This window comes from Hyperolius riggenbachi, chromosome 1, assembly GCF_040937935.1.
Source record: "Hyperolius riggenbachi isolate aHypRig1 chromosome 1, aHypRig1.pri, whole genome shotgun sequence".
NCBI classification, from domain to species: domain Eukaryota; kingdom Metazoa; phylum Chordata; class Amphibia; order Anura; family Hyperoliidae; genus Hyperolius; species Hyperolius riggenbachi.
In genome coordinates, this window is record NC_090646.1 from 457,217,531 (window position 1) to 457,239,777 (window position 22,247).

Genomic DNA, 22,247 nt, shown 5'->3' on the forward strand with positions numbered 1-22,247 from the left:
GTGAGATCATGTCTGCATGTTCATAAGCCCTTGTACATCTGTGCAGTGGGTATGAACTTACCCATTGCTTTTTTTCTGCAAGGTTGGGCAGGGTGAACACAGTGTTTTCACAGTGGCAAGTGGGGGTGGTGGGTGTGTAGGGGGATTAAGCAGCTGGGTACTGGAGACACCAGACACCAGTGCCCCTTTCTGGAATAAAGCCCTGTACTCACTGCAGTGCTACATGGATCGGAGGATGTCCTGCGACATGGCCCAATGAACAAGTGTTCTCCGATCCATCTTCCTTCCCACAGGAATGCATCACGTCACACGACGGCACTTAATGGGCACAAACGAGAGTTCAAATGATTGTGGAACTTTGTGCAGAAGTCATCGGGGATCCAATCCACTGTGAGAGTTGTTATCCCCGCACATCGCAAAGTGTCGTTCCCCTAATCACGTGTACATACCCACATCATGAGATCACAGAAGCAATCGCTCGTTGCGCAGAGAAATTGTAGTTGTGGGAAAAATCATTAGAATAATCGTGATGTGGGTACATAGCTTTAGACATGCACTTTATAAAAAGTATGTAAGACAAAAAGAAAAATTTGAGAATCCCGAATAGTGTAATACTGTTGATTGGTAGTAGCAATGAATAGTAGAAATTTTACTCACAAACATGGGGTGCAGCTACAGGCAACCACTATATGTGCAGGCTAAGAAGTTGCTCTCCGTAGATAGGAAGAAAAAGGGCAGAAACACTCATCCACCAGGTGGATATTCAATGATTTGTGTATACAGAGGCACCAAAAAGTATAAAATATATTAACAACAGTTTAAAATGGAGGATACTGGTGGACTTACCTCCCCATAGATGACACAACAATAATGTATCTTTAAAACGTATTCAACATTTATTTCTTACTCCAATAACATCTGCAATGTCCGCTTCCACAGGCAAAGTACAACTAGGAGCAGCTGAATAAGTGTCAGGACCGGTATAGCGTGTCAGGACAGGTATAGCGCCTCTGTCACATTATTTTTGTGTCATCCATTTATAAAAAGTATGTCCTTTTTCTACTTTAAATAATCTCTGTCTGAAGTTTATTTTTTCCCTACACTCTTTTCGCATTAGTTCTTTTCTGATAGATCAGATGACTAAATAAAACTTACCTAAAGCATACCTAGAGTGAAAAAATAAAAATGATATACTCACCTTAGTAGTTGAAAGGCTTTGGACAGTCAAGAGGTTTTTTTCTGGATCCTCCTACAGCCTGTCATTCCAATGCAGGGTCCCTTATCAAATAGGTTTCTAGTAGCTGTGCTACTGCCATGGCCAAGCACCTCCAGACTGGGCATGTGCAAGTTAGGAAAGCGCATGCCCTGTAGAATGAAGCAATCGTGCATGAATGGCTTCATTCTACTGGGCATGCACAGACCTCACCTGCACATGCCTAGTCAGGAATGGATATGCTTGGCTTGTCCATGGTCTGGAACAAGGCCAGAAGGAGAAGAGGAACCAGGATGCCTCTGGACCATCCAGACCATCAAGAGGCTTCTAACCACATTTATTATATAGCATTATATAGCATTTATACCATTACAGGTTTTAAACTCTAACAAAGTCACAAATGATTCGTAGTTGATTGTATGTGAGTGTTGTTTTCCTTTTTGTTTTGTGTATTAGGCTTAATATATTAATATTTGATATTTGTTTAGATCTCTACCTTGATCCAACTTTGTAAATATAAGAAAGATCTAGATAAGACAGAGAACACAATAGCCTTGTTATCAATCACCAAGGTTGGGACTTTGCTCTTATAATGCAAAACTCCCTACACACGTTCAATTTCTGTCATTTTTAATAATTGCACATTGATCATTAGGGAAACAGTTCTGGGCATGAGCGCTGTACATGCATGCTGTTTGGCTATAGCCCAGTAGTGCGTATTATTCAATTGAGAGTGGAGGAGGGACAACAGGTATAGAATGAGCTAGTGAGCAGCATCCTGTGGAATGGGCACAATGGATCACAAACTTTCTCTTTGTTAATCATCATTTAATGGTGTTAAACTGAAGAGATGGATTAGTCCATAACCTGTCGGTTCTGTCAGATTTCTACTTCCTACTGTAAGTGACAGCAACATAGGAGAGAAGTAATTTATGGCTCATTTTACTCTGGAAGAAAAACACTTATTTGTATATGTTTACACACACTTTAAATTTAGCAGTTTTTTGTGATAGTGGTCCTTTAAACTGCCTTTCTTTCTGCCTTTCTCCCTCTCACCTCAGGTTTCCTTTTAACATTTGTTGTAATATTTCATAGGTTTCTGATGTATTTATTTTTTATATATTAAATTGGTCTGTGATATTCATAATAAAAGTTAACACACTCAAGGTGGCAAAAATATATTGTACAAATAAGATAAACCATTGAGTGGAATTCTTATTATACTGCATTCATTTGCTTAACAACTAGTCCAGAATGTTTTTTTTTCCCCCGCTTTTTGTTTTCTTATGAAATCTGTATGTTAAAATTGATATTGGTTTTGCTAACATTATTATCTCTTAATTAAAATAGATGTGTTCATTGTTGTTTCTAAGTGAGAAAGCCGCAGCTCCACAATATAATCTATTATACACAGAACTATAACTTTTAGTCCTAAGAGAGTTGTTTCCTGTTCTTGGAACGTGCATCAGTTGACTAAGTAAAGATTAGAAAGGCTAATTTGTGAAGTCTGAGACTAAACGGATTTTTACATAGGGAAATTAAGAATCCTGGAAGTAAAGTCATTTGTCCTAGTTGTCACTCTTAACTGTTCAATTAACTTTCTTCATTTTGCCGTAGCACATTGGGGTTTTTAGTAACACAATATACTGTTTACTCAGCACATGCTAAACTCCAACAAACCATCAGCTCTTCCTACATAATACATAGCAACTTTCTTATATTTAAAGGAAACCTGTGGTCAAAATAATACGTAGGCTGACATCTTTATCTCTTTTTAAAAATAATCGTTTCCTGTCTGTCCTACTGATCCTTTGGCTTCAGTTGTGCCTGCACAATACCTTTGGACCAGTCAGCTAGTAAATTCAGAAATGAGTTAAAACACCTGACCAGGAAAAGTGGGATTATGAAAAGGACTTTATATTCTTCTCACAGCAGTGAAAGTCCACCTTTGTTGGAAAAAACACACAAATCTATGATGGTTCTTAAAAGTACACAATTTATTTTTTGTTATTTATTAAAGTAAACCTGAAATGGCAAGAGAAAATAGTTATACATACCCAGGGCTTCCTCCAGCCCCCTCCAGTTGTATCGCTCCCTCACTGTCCTTCTGCGCCGATTGGATCCTCCGCAATTGGCACCAGAAAGTCCTCCAGACCGAGGCGTACTGCGCAGGCACAGTGTGATGGGGGGGGGGGGCTTGAGCGTTCGGACTGCGCCTGCCCCGACTGGAGGAGATACTGGAGCTAGTTGCAGACGATCCAGGCAGCGCAGAAGGACAGCAAGGGAGTGATATGGCTGGAGGAAGCCCCAAGTATGTCTAATTTTTTTCTCCCTCGCCATCTCAAGTACCCTTTATTGTTAATGTTATTCAAAAATGATCTTTCCATTTACATAGCAATTACAGTTAGCTTCCAGCTAACTAGCAATTAATCTATCCTGTCTAATTGATCATTTTGATCGATTCTTGGTCAAAATCGACCAAAAATCGATTGATTGGACATTTTGGGGAAAACGATTACCAGCAGATCGATCGAATCTCCCGTGAATCAAATGAGAAAATTGATAAGTGTATGGGCACTTTTACACTTCAGAGTAGCCATTTTCCCTGTTGTTCCAAGATGTATTTTTTTTAATTGCCAGGCAAAGTAACTGTACTCTGGCCAAGTAGGGACTGTGTAGACTAAGCAAGTAGTCATTAGTCAATGGTCAGCTGGATAATTTACTGGTTAAGGGTGTTGCCTTTAATGTACAATTTGAGCCTTTGACCAGGTTTCAAATACTGGCTCAAGTCTGAATGTACAATAGTAAAGAGTCTTTGGGCAAGGCTCCCTAATAATCCTGGTCACCCATGGAGCAGGCCCTAAGTGGCTGCAACCCTGAAGTAATTTGAGTCCCCCAAGAGAAAAACACACTATGGGCCTGATTCACAAAGCGGTGCTAACAGTTAGCACCCTGGTGAAAAGCCATTTATCACGCCTAAACTCAGTTTAGGCATGATAAGTTTAGGTGTGATAAGTTTAGGTGTGATAAGTTTAGCCATGATAAGTTTAGGTGTGATAAGTTTAGGTGTGATAAGTTTAGGCATGATAAGTTTAAGTGCCAACTGCGTTAGCACTGCAATGCACAGCTGATCAAAAGTTTTGCGCTAGCAAAGTCTGGTGCACTTTGCATAGAGTTTAATGGCGCTGCTTTGCATGCGGGACTTTGCACGCTATCTACACTTATCTAAACGTATCATGCCTAAACTTATCGCACCTAAACTTATCACGCCTAAACTGGCTTTTCACCAGCGTGGTGCAATGGTTATCACGCCTAAGGGGCTTGATTTACAAAGCGGTGCTAACCTACTTAGCACGTCTAAAGTCTTTAGACGCGCTAACCAGGGTGCTAAGTAGGTTAGCACCGGATTTCTCAATCAGATCGCGCGCTAACTGTGCGCGCGTAAAGTTTTACGCGCGCAAAGTTTTAAGCGCGCTAAGTCCCATGGGCTTTAATGGGCACTTCGCGCGGAGCGCCCTGCGCTCTGTGCAGTACGCGCGTAAAGTTTTATGCGCATAAAGTTTTGCGCGCATAAAGTTTTATGCGCGAAAAGCTTGTTTAGACGTGCTAAGGGGGTTTTCACAGGCGTGCTAACAGTTAGCACCGCTTTGTGAATCAAGCCCAAAGTCTCTAACTGGGTTAGCACCGCTTTGTGAATCGAGCCCTATAAAGTCATGTGTCTTCTAATTATACTTATGAAGAAGACAAACAAGGGAACATACCTGCTTTGCTTGGTTTAGAAAGCACAGGTTTGGCACATGTTATATATACATTGACATTCATCCAGAATCCACTAGCTTACTTCTTCGCGGTGCTCACATTGGGGTCACTGTCTACTGCTCACATGACTTGACTCAGCAGGCCTTTCAAACACCTCACCTAAACATGTGCATTTCAGAACAAAATAGCAGTGCTGGCATAAACAAGCTACACAGTCACAGACAGCTGTAGACAAGACAGGAGTTGCTTACAAACACAGTGTGGAATTTTAGATGTCCAGATTGGGGTCCCTGTTTCCCTGCTGTAGCAGGTCAGAAGAGAGCTTCCTTCAAGCACAAAGCCCGTATCACAGGTATACTGGATGGTAGTGCCCACCAGAAGGACTGCATCTGAGATGAGACGAGTGGAGTGCTCCACCTCTCCAGGATCTGTACAGTACATGACTGCAAAACAGAGACAAAGATGGCAATTACTATTCACACGTAAAACGGCATAAATAAGCTGTGAACAGACTCACACAACAATGTGCTAAGCCATGTTACATTGGTTAATGGTGAACATAAATGCTATATGGACGCGCACATAAACCCACTTTTTTGGAAATGAGAATCATTAAAATAAGCTGACGGTCATTGTTAATGAGAATGAAATCTTTCTAAATCCGTTGCCTATGAGTCACAACTGTTCAAATCATTTGTGCTGAATGACAATGTTAATGAGAATGTTGCCTCCAGGAAGAATGCTATAATGGCATTTCATTTCAACACATAAAAGAGCCATCCAGAGCGTGTAAGTGTGTGGCAACCGTAATGCACACCATCTCTTCAAGTAGATGTTAGAATAACCGGTTGTGTACATAAGGATAATAAAACGAGACATCAAGTAATACAAAGACATTGAATGCATAAATGCGGTTTATGGATTGTATGTGCCAGCGTGTAGCAAATGGTCATGCAGGTTTGACATTGATTTAATGAGGAGTAAAAATACAGCCTCTAGACTGGAAGGGCTAACTGAACAGCCATGCAGCATATGTTTAGGAAAGCATCTGTTGACCCAGCCAGCCATGTCGGTGCAACAGTTGGCGTGACATTCCTTTTTATTATATGCTTTTCTGCAGAATATGTTTATAATGAGACCTTTCAGATAAAGACACTTGAACATTCTTATAATTGTTCCACAAATACGTAAATGCATATAGTTGAAGTGGACCTGAACTCTTGCACAGGACACAAGGAAAACAGAGAGAAATCCACCATGAAAGTATTTAGAGAGTTTAGCCTGTCTAATCTTCGTCATTGTGAACAATCTGAAGTTTAATTTGATCTCTCAGGTATGTCAGCCCAGGAATCTCGGCAGCCTCGGAAGAGCAGCTTATTTGTAAACACAGGATGTTAACCCTATGTCTGCTTCCATGAAAGCAGGAAGTAGACACACTGTGGACTTATTGCAGGATTTCTATTAGCTGTAACAAGTACATGTTTTTCTTTAAAGGTTATTATGGCGTTGCTTATCTTTTAGAGCAGTGAGCAAGATCTGAGTTTAGGTCCGCTTTAAAAAAAAGCCAATTTGTTCGTAAATAGCAGCCACCCAAGCTGCAGGTCCCAGTTTAGCTGTGTGACTTCTTAGAATGAGATGTATGTAAAAACAGACTGTATCTGGCATGGAGTAAGTACATCAGGAATTATTATCAAGCTATCGTAGCCCTCTGATAGCACACACATCACAAAATTTACATCTTTAGGTATAGCTTTTGTAGATAGAAAATGCAACTAGGAACTGGGTTTGGATGATTATTTCACTCCATTAAAGTCCAGGTCCAGCCAACCATCTTAATTTCCTTTTTCACAATGAGAACAATTTGAAACTCATTTTGTGGTTTTATTGCTAACTGTGTCCTAATCTGGGAGACTTCCCCTTATTTCCTGCAAGTAAATAAATAAGTAAATCTCCCCAATAAAGACACACAGCAAAGAAAACCATTTTTGCACAATAAGGAATAGTTGGAATCTATGTAAATGCATTTATTGCTGTACCTTCTGACCTTTAGGGTTCCTGTTAAAGCTATGGTCATGGATATGTAGGAAAGTATAGTTCCAGCAATGGAAACACAGACATCGGGAACAGCCTGACAGAATGTGTACTGCTTCAAATACACCATCCAAAACTAGCAAAAATGTTAGACTTTCACTTTAGTTGATAAGCGTTTATGTGGCTCTGGAACAGTGTAAGCTTAAAAGGGGATTAAATGTCCTGGCTGTAAGAAAAGGGCAAAATATTTAACATTGAATTAAGTACTGAAGCAGGAGGTCTGGATGAAAGCAGGTGTCAGGCCCATGGTGCATTATCAAAAGAGGATTATGGGAAAATCTGCAGAAGTTCACCAGCCATTCTAGTTTATCAGGATCATACTCTTGCCGAATCATCCTGTGAGCGTACTAAAATATTCATAAAAGCTGGACATGAAACTTTTAAATACGTTTTGTGAACATTGATTGTTTTATTAACCAGGTACTGTATATGCACCAATCCACCTGACAACTCTAAGGGCCCTTTTCCACTAGCAGTCGCTAGCGTTCACGCTGAACGCTAGCGATTGCTGAATCGCAATTACCCAGCGATCCCCCAACGTTTGCGGCCGCGATTTTGCTATGCTATGCACTGCATAGCAAAATCGCGGCAAATATCGCTCCGCCGCACGTTCGCGTTCCCGTCAAAAACGAATCGCGGTAGTGGAAATGACCTACCGCGATTTCTATGTTAAAAAGCAAACCATAGCGATTGTAAAATCGCTAGCGGTTTGCATCTTTCCGATTCAGCCAGCGCAAACGCGCTGGTGGAAAAGGGCCCTTAAATAAGATTTAATAGGGGTTTATCTGCTCCATTGCCAATCATTTATTACTGAAAGGCCCTATTAATTGTAGATAAAACAGCTTTTGTGTAGTAATCCCATAGATCGCACGCCAAAGTCCAGCAGAGGTGGTGGGTGCAGAACCAAGTAGCTAAAGTCCATACAAGTATCTAAAGAAGGTCCGCAAACCACTTTAACAAGAACTTTTTATTGCTGCATCACCATATTCACACACAGTCGATCGTAAAACTGATGATCGTTTGGGGGCCACACAGGGCCCCCTTCATCAAAGCACAGTAACCGTGTGGCCCCGAAACGATTGTCGGTTTTACAATCGACTGTGTATATGGTGATAGAGCAATAAAAAGTTTCTGTTAAAGGTGTATGCAGACCTTCTTTGGATACTTGTTAAAACAGCTTTTATAACGCCTACCAGCAACACCTAAAACTGTTACAACAGTCTGATTTCTGAATATTTCACAATAATTAAATATTTTCTAAAATATACAATTGCATGGGAGTCAAGAATTACTCAGCATTGTGGTTTTGAATATTTTATTTATTTTTTTGGGTAGAGATTACATCATCACATTAAAGTATAATGACATTCTCACATACCACTGAGCAAGTACAAAGAGAAGCAAATAATAATATTAGAGAATGAAGTTCTTAGTACAGTACAATGACAAAAGGGGTCAAACAATAATCAAAAAAGGTTTTCACAAAAGTTTCAAGATTGCACAATATATGACACTCTAAAGATCAACTGGAAAAAAAAAAAACTGCAGGTCTTGGCAATCAACTTTGAGCTGAACTCCAGGTCTTCTGAAAATATTTATTGAAAAGTATACAAAACGTCATCATACAAAACGTCACTTAAAATATTCCAAGTCCAGTTTTACATCCACAACAAAGACGGTAATAAGTTATCACTTTGTAGGACCGCAGCTTGCAGAGGAAATGTGTGAGCAAAGCTATTGCACCCACAGCTGATGGAGGGATGGTGGTCCTGGTGAATTAAATCATGGGCTCAATTAGTACAATTAAGCAACTCAGATGCTGAATTTTTAACAGAATAAGTGAAATAATAGCCAGCCTCACTTCAATGACCAGATTGGGAAATCAAGATAATGACACATACAGCACTTGGTAAAACCAGGTGCAACATATATACCGTATAGATTTTTAAAAATAAATGATGAAAGTAGATGTCATAAAGGAATCTTTGTGGTTTGCTGAATGCCACTCTGGAATTTTTTAAAATGCAAGATGGGTAATATAATAGGGCATTATGTCATAAATCATAAGTCTTTCTAATAACATGAGATTGCATTAAGAAACAGTATTGGCTAATGGTATGAGCACTGTATTTGCAGGCTCCAAAAACAAAGAACAAAGAAAAAAAACTTGTCACTACTGCTAAAATGCATTACAGAAATCTTCTACTTGTATGAAAATATTGTGTTTTAAGCTTTCAAAATCTTTAATGGAAATATGCCAAATGTGCTGTACTTCTATAGCTACATAAATATCCATTAAAGCAAGACAAGGAATGTTTATGGGGAAGTGTGTATTTGTTAAAAAGGCACAATATTAAACACATTTCCTAGAGCAGGATTTGATCTGTAGTGCTTGCATATCCTATTCTTTGAGAAATATCACTTTTCTTCAAATGGTGAATTGTTTTTTCTTCCATGCTAGTGTTTCCATAAGCATAAGTGACTTTTGCCATATATGCCATATATAGTAACCAAAGGACAGCCCAGATGTGCTAAATCTTTGCCACTCTAATCCCAGATTAGATGAAATAATAAAAAATAAAATTGTAAGGTTCAAACATTGCGTTCACATACCTGAAATCTTACTGCACTCAAGACTGATCCATGGATTTAAATTGATTTTGAGGGTCGCATAGATCTACAGTGTGATTGGTCATGGTTGCAAATTTCAATAGAATTGGATGCCAGTTAGTGAAAATCATGTGATTTGTTTGATCAGCTGATAGATAGGCAAAGCTCTGATTTGCTGTGATCACATCCTGCTTTAGCACACGATCCTAACTCAGAGGCTTACATATTTATCACCTGAGTAACCTGACAAAACTTATCACATGCTCCTCCATGAGTGCTTCTAGACATGACAATCACTAATGCCAGTTGATTATTTTGCAATGCAAAGAGGAGTATGATTAGCTAATTTGAGATATCTGGATTGGATTACCATATAAATATGATTGAAATTGCACTGCTTTTTGTGGTATGATTTAACTTTCAAATGATGATTCAAAGTATATGTTCTAAATGATAGTTGAAATGAAAAGAACACTAGAGATTAAAAATGGTATAGCAATCTCAACGCTTTACTTTTTAATGGGTAGGGATAAGAATGCACTTTAAAGAGGAACTCCAGTGAAAATAATGTAATAAAAAAAGTGCTTCATTTTTACAATAATTATGTATAAAGGATTTAGTCAGTGTTTGCCCATTGTAAAATCTTTTAAATCCCTGATTTATATTCTGATATTTATCACATGGTGACATTTTTACTGTTGGCAAGTGATGTTGCTGCTGTATGCTGTTTTGGCAGTTGGAAACAGCTGTAAACAGCTATTTCCCACAATGCAACAAGGTTCACAGACAGGAAACTTCCAGAAGTACCTTGGTACTCAGAGCTTCCTGTGGGAAGGGTTTCACCACAATATCAGTCATACAGCGCCCCCTGATGGTCTGTTTGTGAAAAGGAATAGATTTCTCATGTAAAAGGGGGTATCAGCTCCTGATTGGGATTAAGTTCAATTCTTGGTCGGAGTTTCTCTTTAAGAATTTACTTAGTCCAGTAACACAAACTTGAATTTTTATCGTTAGTTATTTTTTTATTACATTTTTACAAAGATTATCAATTTTAGGGACATGCCTATTCTGTATAGCCATTTTGCATCCCTAATTATTACCCACTGAGGCAATACATCAGCTACATGGAGAGTACAGATTTATGGCTGGATTAGAGTGAATGCCTTGTGGTGATCTTTAATGCAACATACAACTGATGCGCAGCGTGGGTAAAATAATTCCCCATGTTTCCCTATGGGTCGTTTCCCTATGGGTCAGCTTACATACCTGTGTTTTAGCTGAAAGCGTTTTAACAGTGCACTGCTAGAGGCATTTGTTTGTGTGTTGCAAACCCAATACATACAAAATAAATGACAACATGGCACTTATTTATTTAACTTATTATCTTGAGTTTTCACCTAGGAGATCATTTTTCATCTTCCCTTCAAAATAACTTTTCAACACTCTGTAATTGAATAGGTACCAAAAGTAGGTGAAGAAGTACTATTAATATTATTTTGAGTATTTTCTTTCTTCCTGGTGGTTTAAATGGCATTTTATTGACAAAGTGTGAAAATATCACCAAGGACAAAACTCAGGAGAAAAAGTCAATTGCATATGGGCCCATGTGGATTAAAGAGCATACATTTTCAGTGGAAACTTAGCCTAAAGGATAGAACAATAACCATGGCGGAGGCACCCCTGATGAACAACTGCGCATACCAGAGGCAGTCAGGGGCGTAACTACAAATCATGGGGCCCCCCAGCAAAATTTTGATGGGGCCCCCTTAATGTTCACACCCTTCCCTTGCCTCCCCTTGATTACCGTCACAACATGGGGGCACATCTCACAAGGGTCATAAAACAAGTGTGGCCACCAGGATCTTCACACTCATAACTTGTGTAGCCACAAAAACACCTGATCTGGAGTATCAGAGAAAGGAAACGTTAGTGGTTGGGGCTCTCTAATCACAGAGGCTGCTCCCCCTAGTTACACCCCTGAAGGCAGTATAAATCTTTCCTCTCTTGAAGGAAGAACCAATATACACTATAGCAGCATAGAGGGTGATATAGAGGCTGGGAACGCGGAGAATCAGCAGCGTTCCCAGCCTGTTGGCGGCTGTCGCCGAACCCGGAAGTAGCCGCCGGCAGGGACAGGGCGATCGGAGCGGGGCTGCGAGGGCACCATCCAGCTTCAGGGGGCTGAGGGGTGCCCCGGGTGAGTAAATGTCATTTTTTTTTAATGACTTAAGTATACCTTTAAGGCTGCTTTTCAATCCCCGAATGCTGAAAAGTTATTTTAAAGAGCAGATGCAAAATTATCTCCTATTAGAAAACTCAGGAGAAAAGGGGAATTGCCTTGGTCTTTCTCATTTCTAGATTCTCTAAGGTTACCGCTAATCACTAAGCACATCCCCCTTAGTCTAAAGGATGGAAGGGTGAAAGCCGGAACTCAACTTTTTGTCATAACCGTTACTTTTTTTTTTTGCTTTGTGGAATTATTCATAAAATAGAGTGGTTCAAATTATGCTAACAATAATCCTTTAACAATTATTTCTGAGAGCTTTAAGTGTCGCTGAATTTACTCTCTGTGCTCTAATGTTGAGCATAACCATATTTTTGGCAGATGGTGTATGTCCATAATGGGGCATCATATACAATTGATGCACTTAAGAAATTAAACATACTGTTATTATGTTATGTATTATGCAGTAGGTGTTTACATAAGCAAGAAAATGAAATGCATTCATCAAGTTCATATGCTATAACACCATTTTAATATGCACACTGTTTCCTGAAGCACAAAGCTGCTTATAGTACTTTTAATGATAACATGAAATTAAACTAGTATTGCACTATGTTGATGGGTTAACCAATGGCTAAATCAACAACTGCTGAGCTAACATTCTAAGTTAATGTTATAGGGAAGGATTATTAACAGCGTTCATGCATATGAACATGAAAGTTAGATTGTTTGATACAGTTGTAAAATATTTATTTTATATATATATATATATATATATATATATATATATATATATATATATATATATATATATATATATATATATATACATATACAGTATATATATATTTTTAACTTCATTGTTACTTGCTATTTTCATTAAAAGAAAGGTTATATATGCAATGAACAGTGCTTGGTGTAGACTGAATTGGTTTGGTGTAATAAACATCTTTGCTTCAGGAGAGTGGGAGAGGGGGAGAGACCAAATGCTTTCAAAGTGGTATAACCATCATCTTATAATGATGGAGCTTATTCAAGCAAGGCTTTCCACGGAGTGTGTATTTTTCAGTGTGATGTTCTCATGCATAGACAAGATCATCTGATGGTTTTCACAGTCATGTGATTAAAGCTCAAAACCTCCCAAATTAAACAACCAGTAAGCTCAAATCTATTATTTTTCAGCCTGTACAATCAGTACATATTAGTGCACACTCTGATGTAGGTCGTACCTGTTAATGCTCCACACGCTCTCCTATTTCTGTGTTAGTAATTAGCAGCAAAGAGAAGGAAGCATTGCAACTCTGGAGTAATCACCTGCTGTAATCAGCAAACTAAAGGCCCATACCCACCTTACAATTTTTCTGACAATTTTCCCGATGACCAGCGATTTTTTTTGAGTGATGAGCGGTCATTTCTGCGATCTTGTGACATGAGTACAGGCGCACAATCACACGAATGTCGTTTAGCGTCGTGTGGCGATAACGACCATCATGGCGGATTGGATCTTTAATATCCCCGACGTCTCCCACCCAAAGTATGGTTTGAAGTCTCATTCGTGCTTGTCATGTGCTGTTTTGTGATGTCGCGCACACCCGCCAGCTGGAAGATGGATCGGTGAGTGCTTATTGTCAGGGAGACAATGCTAGATCCATCATCCGTCATCGCGAGGTGAGTATTCAGCTTAAAACACCCATGCGTAGATCTGAACTGAGGGAACTGCTGTTTTATTAACAAAAGTGGCATATTCCTTTAAGTCAGATGAGACCGCATGTCTGAGAGAATCAGAGTGTTTTATTAGCACGTAGAATAGATTGTGTCGTTTTCAGCTCACTGAAGAATTTGTTCAATGTAATTTCCAATAAAAAATCACTGACATGAAAAAACTTTTTCCTAACCCTCCCCTGACAAAGACAGAACACTTTGTACAGTACCACAGAAGGTAATGATGATAAATGAAGATAATAATAATAATACAGCAGATAAAAAAAAATCATTTACTGAGATATTTTCAGTTTGTTCTTGAAACATTGGCATATATTAGCCACATGTGTAAGCCAGTCAGCGACCAGCAGAATTGTTTTTTATATTTGACTTGGCTTCTGATGAATCAATGAACAAACAACAAATGAAGGCTGATGGAATATTCAGGATCTTTCCTGCCAATGATAATGTCATTTTATACTTCTTTCGCATCAACAGTCTAAATTAAAGTGGCATTATTTTTAATTTGATTCACATGTAGTAAGAACTAGTATTCTTGTTCACATGTATAATTTGGCATGTGACATGTATTACTTTATATTTGAACTTGTATTTTTAATGTCTTTTTACGTAGTACTTTGTGTTTTCATTTGTGTACTTCCTGCTTCTGCAGCTTTGGAGTACATAGGCCTTACTTTTCCGGTCATCAGGATATCAGAGTTTTAGCACACATTTAGGGTTGCCAGGTCGGCTGATGGAGAAAACCGGACAGGGGGTGGAGTTAGGGGTGGAGTTAGGGGCGGAGTCAGAAGCGCACTTTTATGTAGAGTGGGGCTAAGCAATGGGCTTTTTTTTAAAAAATTTTTATAGTATTTATATCGCACTGACATCTTCTGCAGCACATTACAGAGTACATAGCCATGTCACTAACTGTCCTCACCAGTAGTACTGGTCCAGTGCACATAAGAGACAGTTTTTCACCAGTAACTGCACATAAGAGACAGCTTTTCACCAGTAAATGCACATTATAAGAGACACCTTTTCGCCAGTAAATGCACATAATAAGAGACAGCTTTTCCCCAGTAAATGCACAAGAGACAGCTTTTCACCAGTAAATGCACATAATAAGACACAGCTTTTCACCAGTAAATGCACATAATAAGAGACAGCTTTTCACCAGTAAATGCACAAAAGAGACAGCTTTTCACCACTAAATGCACATAATGACAAACAGCCAGTGTTCCCAGTATATGTAGCCAGGGATATATGTGCCTAGTATATGTAGCCAGGGGGTATATATGTCCCAGTATATGTAGGCAGGGGTGTAAATGTCCCAGTATACGTAGGCAGGGGTATATATGTCCCAGTATATGTAGCCAGGGGGTATATGTGCCCAGAATAGGTAGCCAGGGGGTATATGTGCCCAGAATAGGTAGCCAGGAGCTATATGTGCCCAGAATAGGTAGCCAGGGGCTATATGTGCCCAGAATAGGTAGCCAGGGGCTATATGTGCCCAGAATAGGTAGCCAGGGGCTATATGTGCCCGGAATAGGTAGCCAGGGGCTATATGTGCCCGGAATAGGTAGCCAGGGGGTATATGTGCCCAGAATAGGTAGCCAGGGGCTATATGTGCCCAGAATAGGTAGCCAGGGGGTATATGTGCCCGGAATAGGTAGCCAGGGGGTATATGTGCCCAGAGGTTAGGTAGCCAGGTGCCCCCCGCCCCGCAGGAGGAGAACAGTGCAGCAGAGAGAGAGCTGGGAGCAGCGGTGGAGAAGGGGGGCAATCCCCCCCCCTTCCCTCACCTTAGGGTGCTCTCTCTCCCCCGCTGTCTCCTCCAATATGATGTGCAGGCTGGCGGGTGGCTGCGGGCGGAACTTACCTCTGTGTCGCAGGCGCCGGAAGTTCGGGTCCCGCAGCCGCTGAGATTCGACTCAAAAAAGATCCGGATCAAAGATTCGAATCATTCATGAGCCGGACAACACTATTCAGACTGATTAGTGTTGTCCGGCTCATGAATGATTCGGATCTTTGAACCGGATCTTTTTTGAGTCGAATCTCAGCGGCTGCGGGACCCGAACTTCCGGCGCTGGAGCGACACAGAGGTAAGTTCCGCCTGCAGCCATTCGCCAGCCTGCACATCATCCTGGAGGAGACAGCGGGGGAAAGAGAGCACCCTAAGGTGAGGGAAGGGGGGGAGATTGCCCCCCTTCTCCACCGCTGCTCCCAGCTCTCTCTCTGCTGCACTGTTCTCCTCCTGCGCTGCGGGGGGGGGGGGCTCTAAACCGGACAACTTAATTGTCCGGTTTAGCATGCCTTTTTGCACCGGACACAGCGCACAAAAACCGGACTGTCCGGTGTAAAACCGGACACCTGGCAACCCTACACACATTTAGCCCACAACACTAGGTTCAGGTGCCATAGATAGACAAATAATTGATGAACTCAGAACTTGTATCTTTTTGACCTGAGAATGAATCAGTGTCAGACCAGTGCTGTGAAGAGGCAGTTTTCAAACAATGGCCATATTTACTTCATCCAAATTAATCAACATCGTAATCAAGTTAGTCTTGGACCTAGCCCTGCGTGAGTCAGGCCTTCTCTTTGTACAACTTACACTGATCAATATGTACCATGAGTGTTAATTCATCAGTAGTTGTTGTTAAAAGTATATAATGTTAAATGCATCTATAATTCTTATACTTTAAACATTATACTGTTTTTTTTAGTACTTTGGAAATAGTGTTCCTGTACTAAGTACAAAACTGTATTTATTGTAGATTTCAGTTCAAGGTGGGCATTAGGCAACTTTATTTATCTGTCAGACTCTAGTGGCAATGTTTCCTCACAGCTGCTGCATTTCCCTCTAGTCTATGAACTATGCCATCAACTCATATCACGATTTTCCAATTATTTGTATATTTTGCGATATAGGAATGTGGCACCACGGTTGGTTTTAAAATGGCTTTGATGATAATTTGGGAGCTCTAGGAACTCTGATTAGGAAACTTTAGCAGCCTTGTAAGTTGTAATACCACATTTGTATCAGTGAGGTCTTTAAATGGAAATTATAGTGGCTTTTAGTCGACTTTATATATTCCATCTTGCTTACAAATTTAAAAACGAATGATTCAAGTGTATGCACTTTCTAGTAAAAATAAATGTTTAAAATGTTAGTGTACTGCATAACAAATGTCTTAAAATAGGGAAGTGGTCAAAAACACAACATACTTGTATTATTGATGTTGGATCTATTTTAAAATAAATGACAATTATTTCACATTGTCCAGTAATGTGATGTTATAGAAAGCTTTAAAGAGAACCTGTACTGAGTAAAAATATTTAAAATAAACACATGAGGTAACTTCAAATGAACATTACATAGTTACCTTGCCATCAGTTCCTTTCAGAAGCTCACCATTTTCTTCTGACAATAATCCCTTCCAGTTCTGACAATATTTTGTCAGATCTGAAATATATCAGTTGCTATCAGTAAAATATCAGTTGCTGTCAGTTATAGCTGAGAGGAAAACTGATGTACCAGGTAATGTCCATGTTTCCCTATGGCTCAAGTGGGCGATGTTACAGTTTAACTGTGTGCTGACCAGAAAGCTGTTATGGGTAATGGCCATTTTCAAAATGGAAGACGGAAAATTCCCTTGATCACAGTGAACAAACAGGACGCGGGACAGGAGAAAGACACTGAGGAGTAGACTACATGGAAGGTAAGTATGACTTGTGTATGCTTATTTTGACTTTTAATTTTCAATTCAGGTTTTCTTTAAGGCATTTATGGCATAGACTGGTTAAGGCTTCAGAGGCAGGAAATTTGGGCACCGTGATCAGCAGAAGTTTAGAAACCAACACAAGCGCCCATATAAATAGTGGCAATGGTGGGAAATCTGAGTGTCCACCAGGACCACCAGTAATGTAAATGGATACAAATTGCCTGGTATTTGTAGTTGTATTTTGCATTGTGGACAGCCCCAGCATCCAATATTTATCAGGTGCAATTTCCCATCATTGCCCCTATTTATATGGGTGCCTATGGAGGCACCTGAAAATGTGCATTTTGTTTGTCAGATTGGCGGCGGGTGGTGGTTAAGGTTAGGTGTGTGTGTGTGTGTGTGTGTGATGAAGGTTAGGCATTAGAGGATGGTTAAGGTTAGCCAGGGGGGCTGAGCAGTTAAGGTTAGGCATGGGGGCAGTTGAGGTTAGGCATTTGGGGGTGGTTAAGGTTAGGTGTGGGGGTTAAAGTTAGGTTAAATTTTATTCTCTATTACTGGTATTTGACTATCATCATTGTCATAGAATACAGTAGAATCCCTTTATAATAAACTCCAAGGGACCTGGCCAATCAGTTTGCTATATCAGCAGTTTACTACACCAAAAGTGATCATACATTGTATATTTATACAGATGCATTTGCTGGGACCTGAGGACTGAGTTTACTATATACAGGGGTTTACTATATCAGAGTTTACTATAACGAGGTTGTACTGCATCGGTAAATTTACCAATATTCTACTATTGGCTGTTTCTGGGCGCCCACAATTCCAGGCAGCTTTTTTCATGTACACTGGGGCTTCACCTAGAGGCTTTTTAAAATACATTCATAGAAATGTTCCATATTGACTTAATTTTTTTAGCTCTGAACACAGAAATAACATAAAACAGGCACAAAACATTCTGTTTAAACCTCAGCCTGTGATGTTTCAATGTTTTTACTTTATGTGTTTGATTCTCAATGTGAATGTTTCTTTACCAAGAGTTGTGGCAGCAGAGTAAATAGTTCATTCTAAGAACAGAAAACATGCAGCAATTATTCCAACAATTGGCTTTGCTTTACATTTTCTTCATACTTTAAGATAGTCTTGCCAAAGCCACAAACCACCAACTGCTCTTACTTAACCTGAACAAGCATCTTAATGTGACACGACTTGTACACACTGAATTGTAACGATGTGTTACAATATAAAATTCAGCCAAATAGAAAAAAATCAAAATGTTATAAGAGCATGTAGGTGGATGTTGGTGAGCTTGTGTACACAAAGATGAGTTCTACACAGCTGATAAAATGACTATCTACCATGAAAAAATGGTACACTTCCTTATTAGCAGTTACACTGTAAATTGTATCCTTCTACCAGCTGAATACCTGGCGTTGTCCTGGTATGTATTAGGTTGTTGTTGGCTCTGCCCACTTTTTCAAACCTTGACACACAGTCACTGTGTTATGACCCTCCCCCCCACCTTCCCTGAAGTTTTAACTTCAGTCACCAAGAGACCAACTGTGCCAAGTTTGGGGACTGTAGCTTTATGACTGTGTGAATGGCAGCCTTTTTCAATGTTCCCATTGACATGAATGGGTGAAATCTGATTGGCTGTCTGTGGTTCTGCCCAGGTGTGCAGGGAGGGGGGTGGGGGAGGGGTGAGACCCCGAGAATATACCTTTTCAGTTAGTAAGGGAACTTTATACCAAGTTTTGTTAAAATCGGTCAATGCATTTCAAGTGATGGCGGCACTTACACACATACGTCCGATTTTATATATATATAGATTCTTACATACTTTGGTAACATGTTGGCATTATGTGTTGTTTTCTAGTGTTACTGATCCGTGCTAGATATATAACAAACATGACCATTCTTGGGATAAAATGCAATCAACAGTATTGATTTTCACTGGCTGCTAAAGTTTAGGTTCTGTAGGAAGATTTCTCTCAGTTTACCCATAGCAAATTACAATCACAATTGACTGAGTGGAAATAAGCTGATCATGTCTGCCCAGTGCTACACATAGTCACTTATCACCTTATGTCTGAAGAATTCAGGGCTTATTCACAGTGGGACGTTGCAGAGCTGTGTTATAAACTCTTATAATGCAGCTTACTGTAGTGCAATGCTAATCCTATCCGACATTAGCATCACATTGTAACATTTAGCGTTATGATAACGCACTGCTGCAGTGCGTTACCTCTAAACGCACACGGTGCCGAGTACAGGAAAGCATACTTTTCATTGCCTGTATGCTTTACTGTATGCGATGGTAACACAGCGTTAATGTGCGTTACCACCTTTTTTTGCATTGCCCTGTAATGCTGCGTTGTGACTTTAACATCACATTACAACGCAACGTCCCACTGTGGATGTAGCCTCAAGATCAATCTCAGGAAGAAAAATATTTTCATTTCAGATAGTGTAAAGGAGGCTTATAGCCTCTTTTGGGTTGTACATCTCTCTACACCCTCTTTGGGAACATTACATCTTACTTCCTGTCTCTAGGATCTCCAGGAAATTGATAAAGCAATAACATTTGACAGGTATCCTACCTTCTTCTACCAACTATAAAACAGTATGTTCCATTTGTTGCTGCATCTTTTATAGTTAGAGATATTTGCCCACTTCCTGTCAACAGAAAAATATAGAAATTCTATCCCGTGGGGAAACAGATAGCAAAAAGGCTTTCTAACCACCCACTTTCCAAACCATCCAAAGCTAAAATGATTTCTATTTCTGGAGTTGGGTGTTCTGTTAACATTTGCAAAAGCAGCTTAAATGCTAGTCTTTGCTAGAACAGGATACATATACAGATGGAGGATGGTCATTTTAGACAGTCTTTGATCCATCAGCTGTCACTGCACATATGAATTGCTCATCATGCCTCTGAGCTCATCTCGCCATTACTGCAATGCAACCACCAGTGATAGAGTTGAGAATGTGTAAACCAGCCTGGAGTCCTGGTGATTGAATGAAAATATATAATGCAAATACCGGTATGTCCCGGACACATCGGGCCTGATTCAGTAACATTCTCAAAGGCTTGACAATACTGGAGAGCATAAAGGATCCTGCAAACCTTGCCTGCATTCAGTAATAATTACCTACTACTGTACTTGTGAAAGGCTTGTAGCCCACATTTACATGAGCCAATTACAAGGAATGCTGAAAGTTTAGTGGATTAGCAGAAAGGCAGCTGTAGCTGTGTTTAGGCATAAGAATTATACATATAACATTTTAATAGACAAAAAAGAGCTGCAATTTTTGCAAAACACCAATACCTATTCACAGCTCCTCATTTACTCCTCAGCAACCTCTATATGCCTGCTCAATCCTGCTCTACCCTTCTCGTCAGTCTGAAGCCAAAGCAGCATAACAGTAGGGATGCATAGTTTCTGCTGACAAATGCGTGTTCACACTATGCATGTGCGTTATGATGTAATTTATAAACGCACAGCAATGCACTGCAATCGTCCCCCAATGGGTTGAATCACATCTTTCCACTCCCTCCCGGATGAGTTGGGTTCTGTAATAATAAGCTGAGCTGTGCGCTACAGGACAACACACATGATATGCCCATGATACAAAAAAAGGGCAACAAGGTACCAAGCGTTGTGAGGCATGCATTGCCAGAACATGCTATTTTTTAAATCCATTATGCATTTTTTTCTGCATAAACATTGCAACAGATTGAGCGTGAACTTACATTACTGGCAGGATGTGAGCAGGAAGCTGTAAGTGGCTGGTAGGGGTGGCCAATGGGCTGCATTTGATTGGACCATTTTTAAGCTACATGAATTTGAATCAAATTTGCATCAACTTGTACTTATTTGCCTCTCATTCACTATTCCTAATCACAGAAAATGTATAAACTGGTGCAATACAGAGTTCCCTTTTTCACTTTTAGCAAAAGCCTATTTTTTTGGGCATAGTTAACGTACATGCATACTGTATACATATTTCTGAACGAGAAATCTGTCTGCTCATTTTTGTAGGTGTCCAAATTGTAACTTTATATGATCCCTATTTTACTAGGCTCCAATATGACCTATGCACAGATGACAAACTCATGTGATCTAAGACTGTAGCAGAAGTTTTTAACATCCTGGTCAGAGTTGCAGACTTCTTCTATTATCCAGTATACTTCAGCTCTGGAGAACATTAGTGAATCAGGCCTTTTAGGAAAACATATACAACATTATAGCTCGGTTAAAGGCAAACTGGCACATTGAAAGGCAGTTATAACGTCACTCAAAATACGTTTATTTAACCCATTTATAAAGCACTAGTAAGTTTTCCACAGCACGTTGCAGAGAACATTGAATCATTCACACCACTTCCTGTCCCACAAAAGAGCTCACAATCTTAGCATCAGTCATACGCAGGATTAACTAGCTTACAAAGATAACAAAACTCTTTGATTTTGAGAGGAAATCCACACAATCACAAAACAATATGCACTTTCTATGCAGCTGATGTGCGTGTTGGTAAATGCAACCTAGTGCTGCAAAGCAGGAGGGCTGTGTTGTCACCTTGCCACCCTTATTGGTAATGTGCTGTAAAGAGCAATGGCATGGAATTACCAATAGCAAATAGTCTGGAATCAGCTGTCATTAGTCTGTGTAATCTTCCGCAAGCTAAATAGCTATATATTACAGTATAGCATCGCTCTTGGCTCTATAATCAAATAGGTGCTTTGTATGTGGGTGGAAAGTGATGTACTCCACTAGTCATACTGTCAGGAAGAGAATAAATGGCTTCCAAAACAAACCATTTGTCTGTTTGAAAACAAATGCACAAAGAACTGCATCGACATGCTTTTTCCCTCCTTTTTCATTTTATCTGCCATGGTGCATGCATATAAAGAATG

General features: G+C 39.8%; 1 protein-coding gene across 2 annotated transcripts in view; it reads right to left on the reverse strand.

Moving 5' to 3' along the window:
- SEZ6L (seizure related 6 homolog like) overlaps positions 1-22,247 on the reverse strand; it is a 575,113-nt gene that overhangs the window by 53,394 nt on the left and 499,472 nt on the right. For both annotated transcript variants that reach the window (XM_068238978.1, XM_068238971.1), the window contains exon 13: positions 5,224-5,415. In XM_068238978.1, coding sequence (XP_068095079.1) covers positions 5,224-5,415 — 192 coding nt within the window. The remainder of the gene's footprint in view (positions 1-5,223; positions 5,416-22,247) is intronic.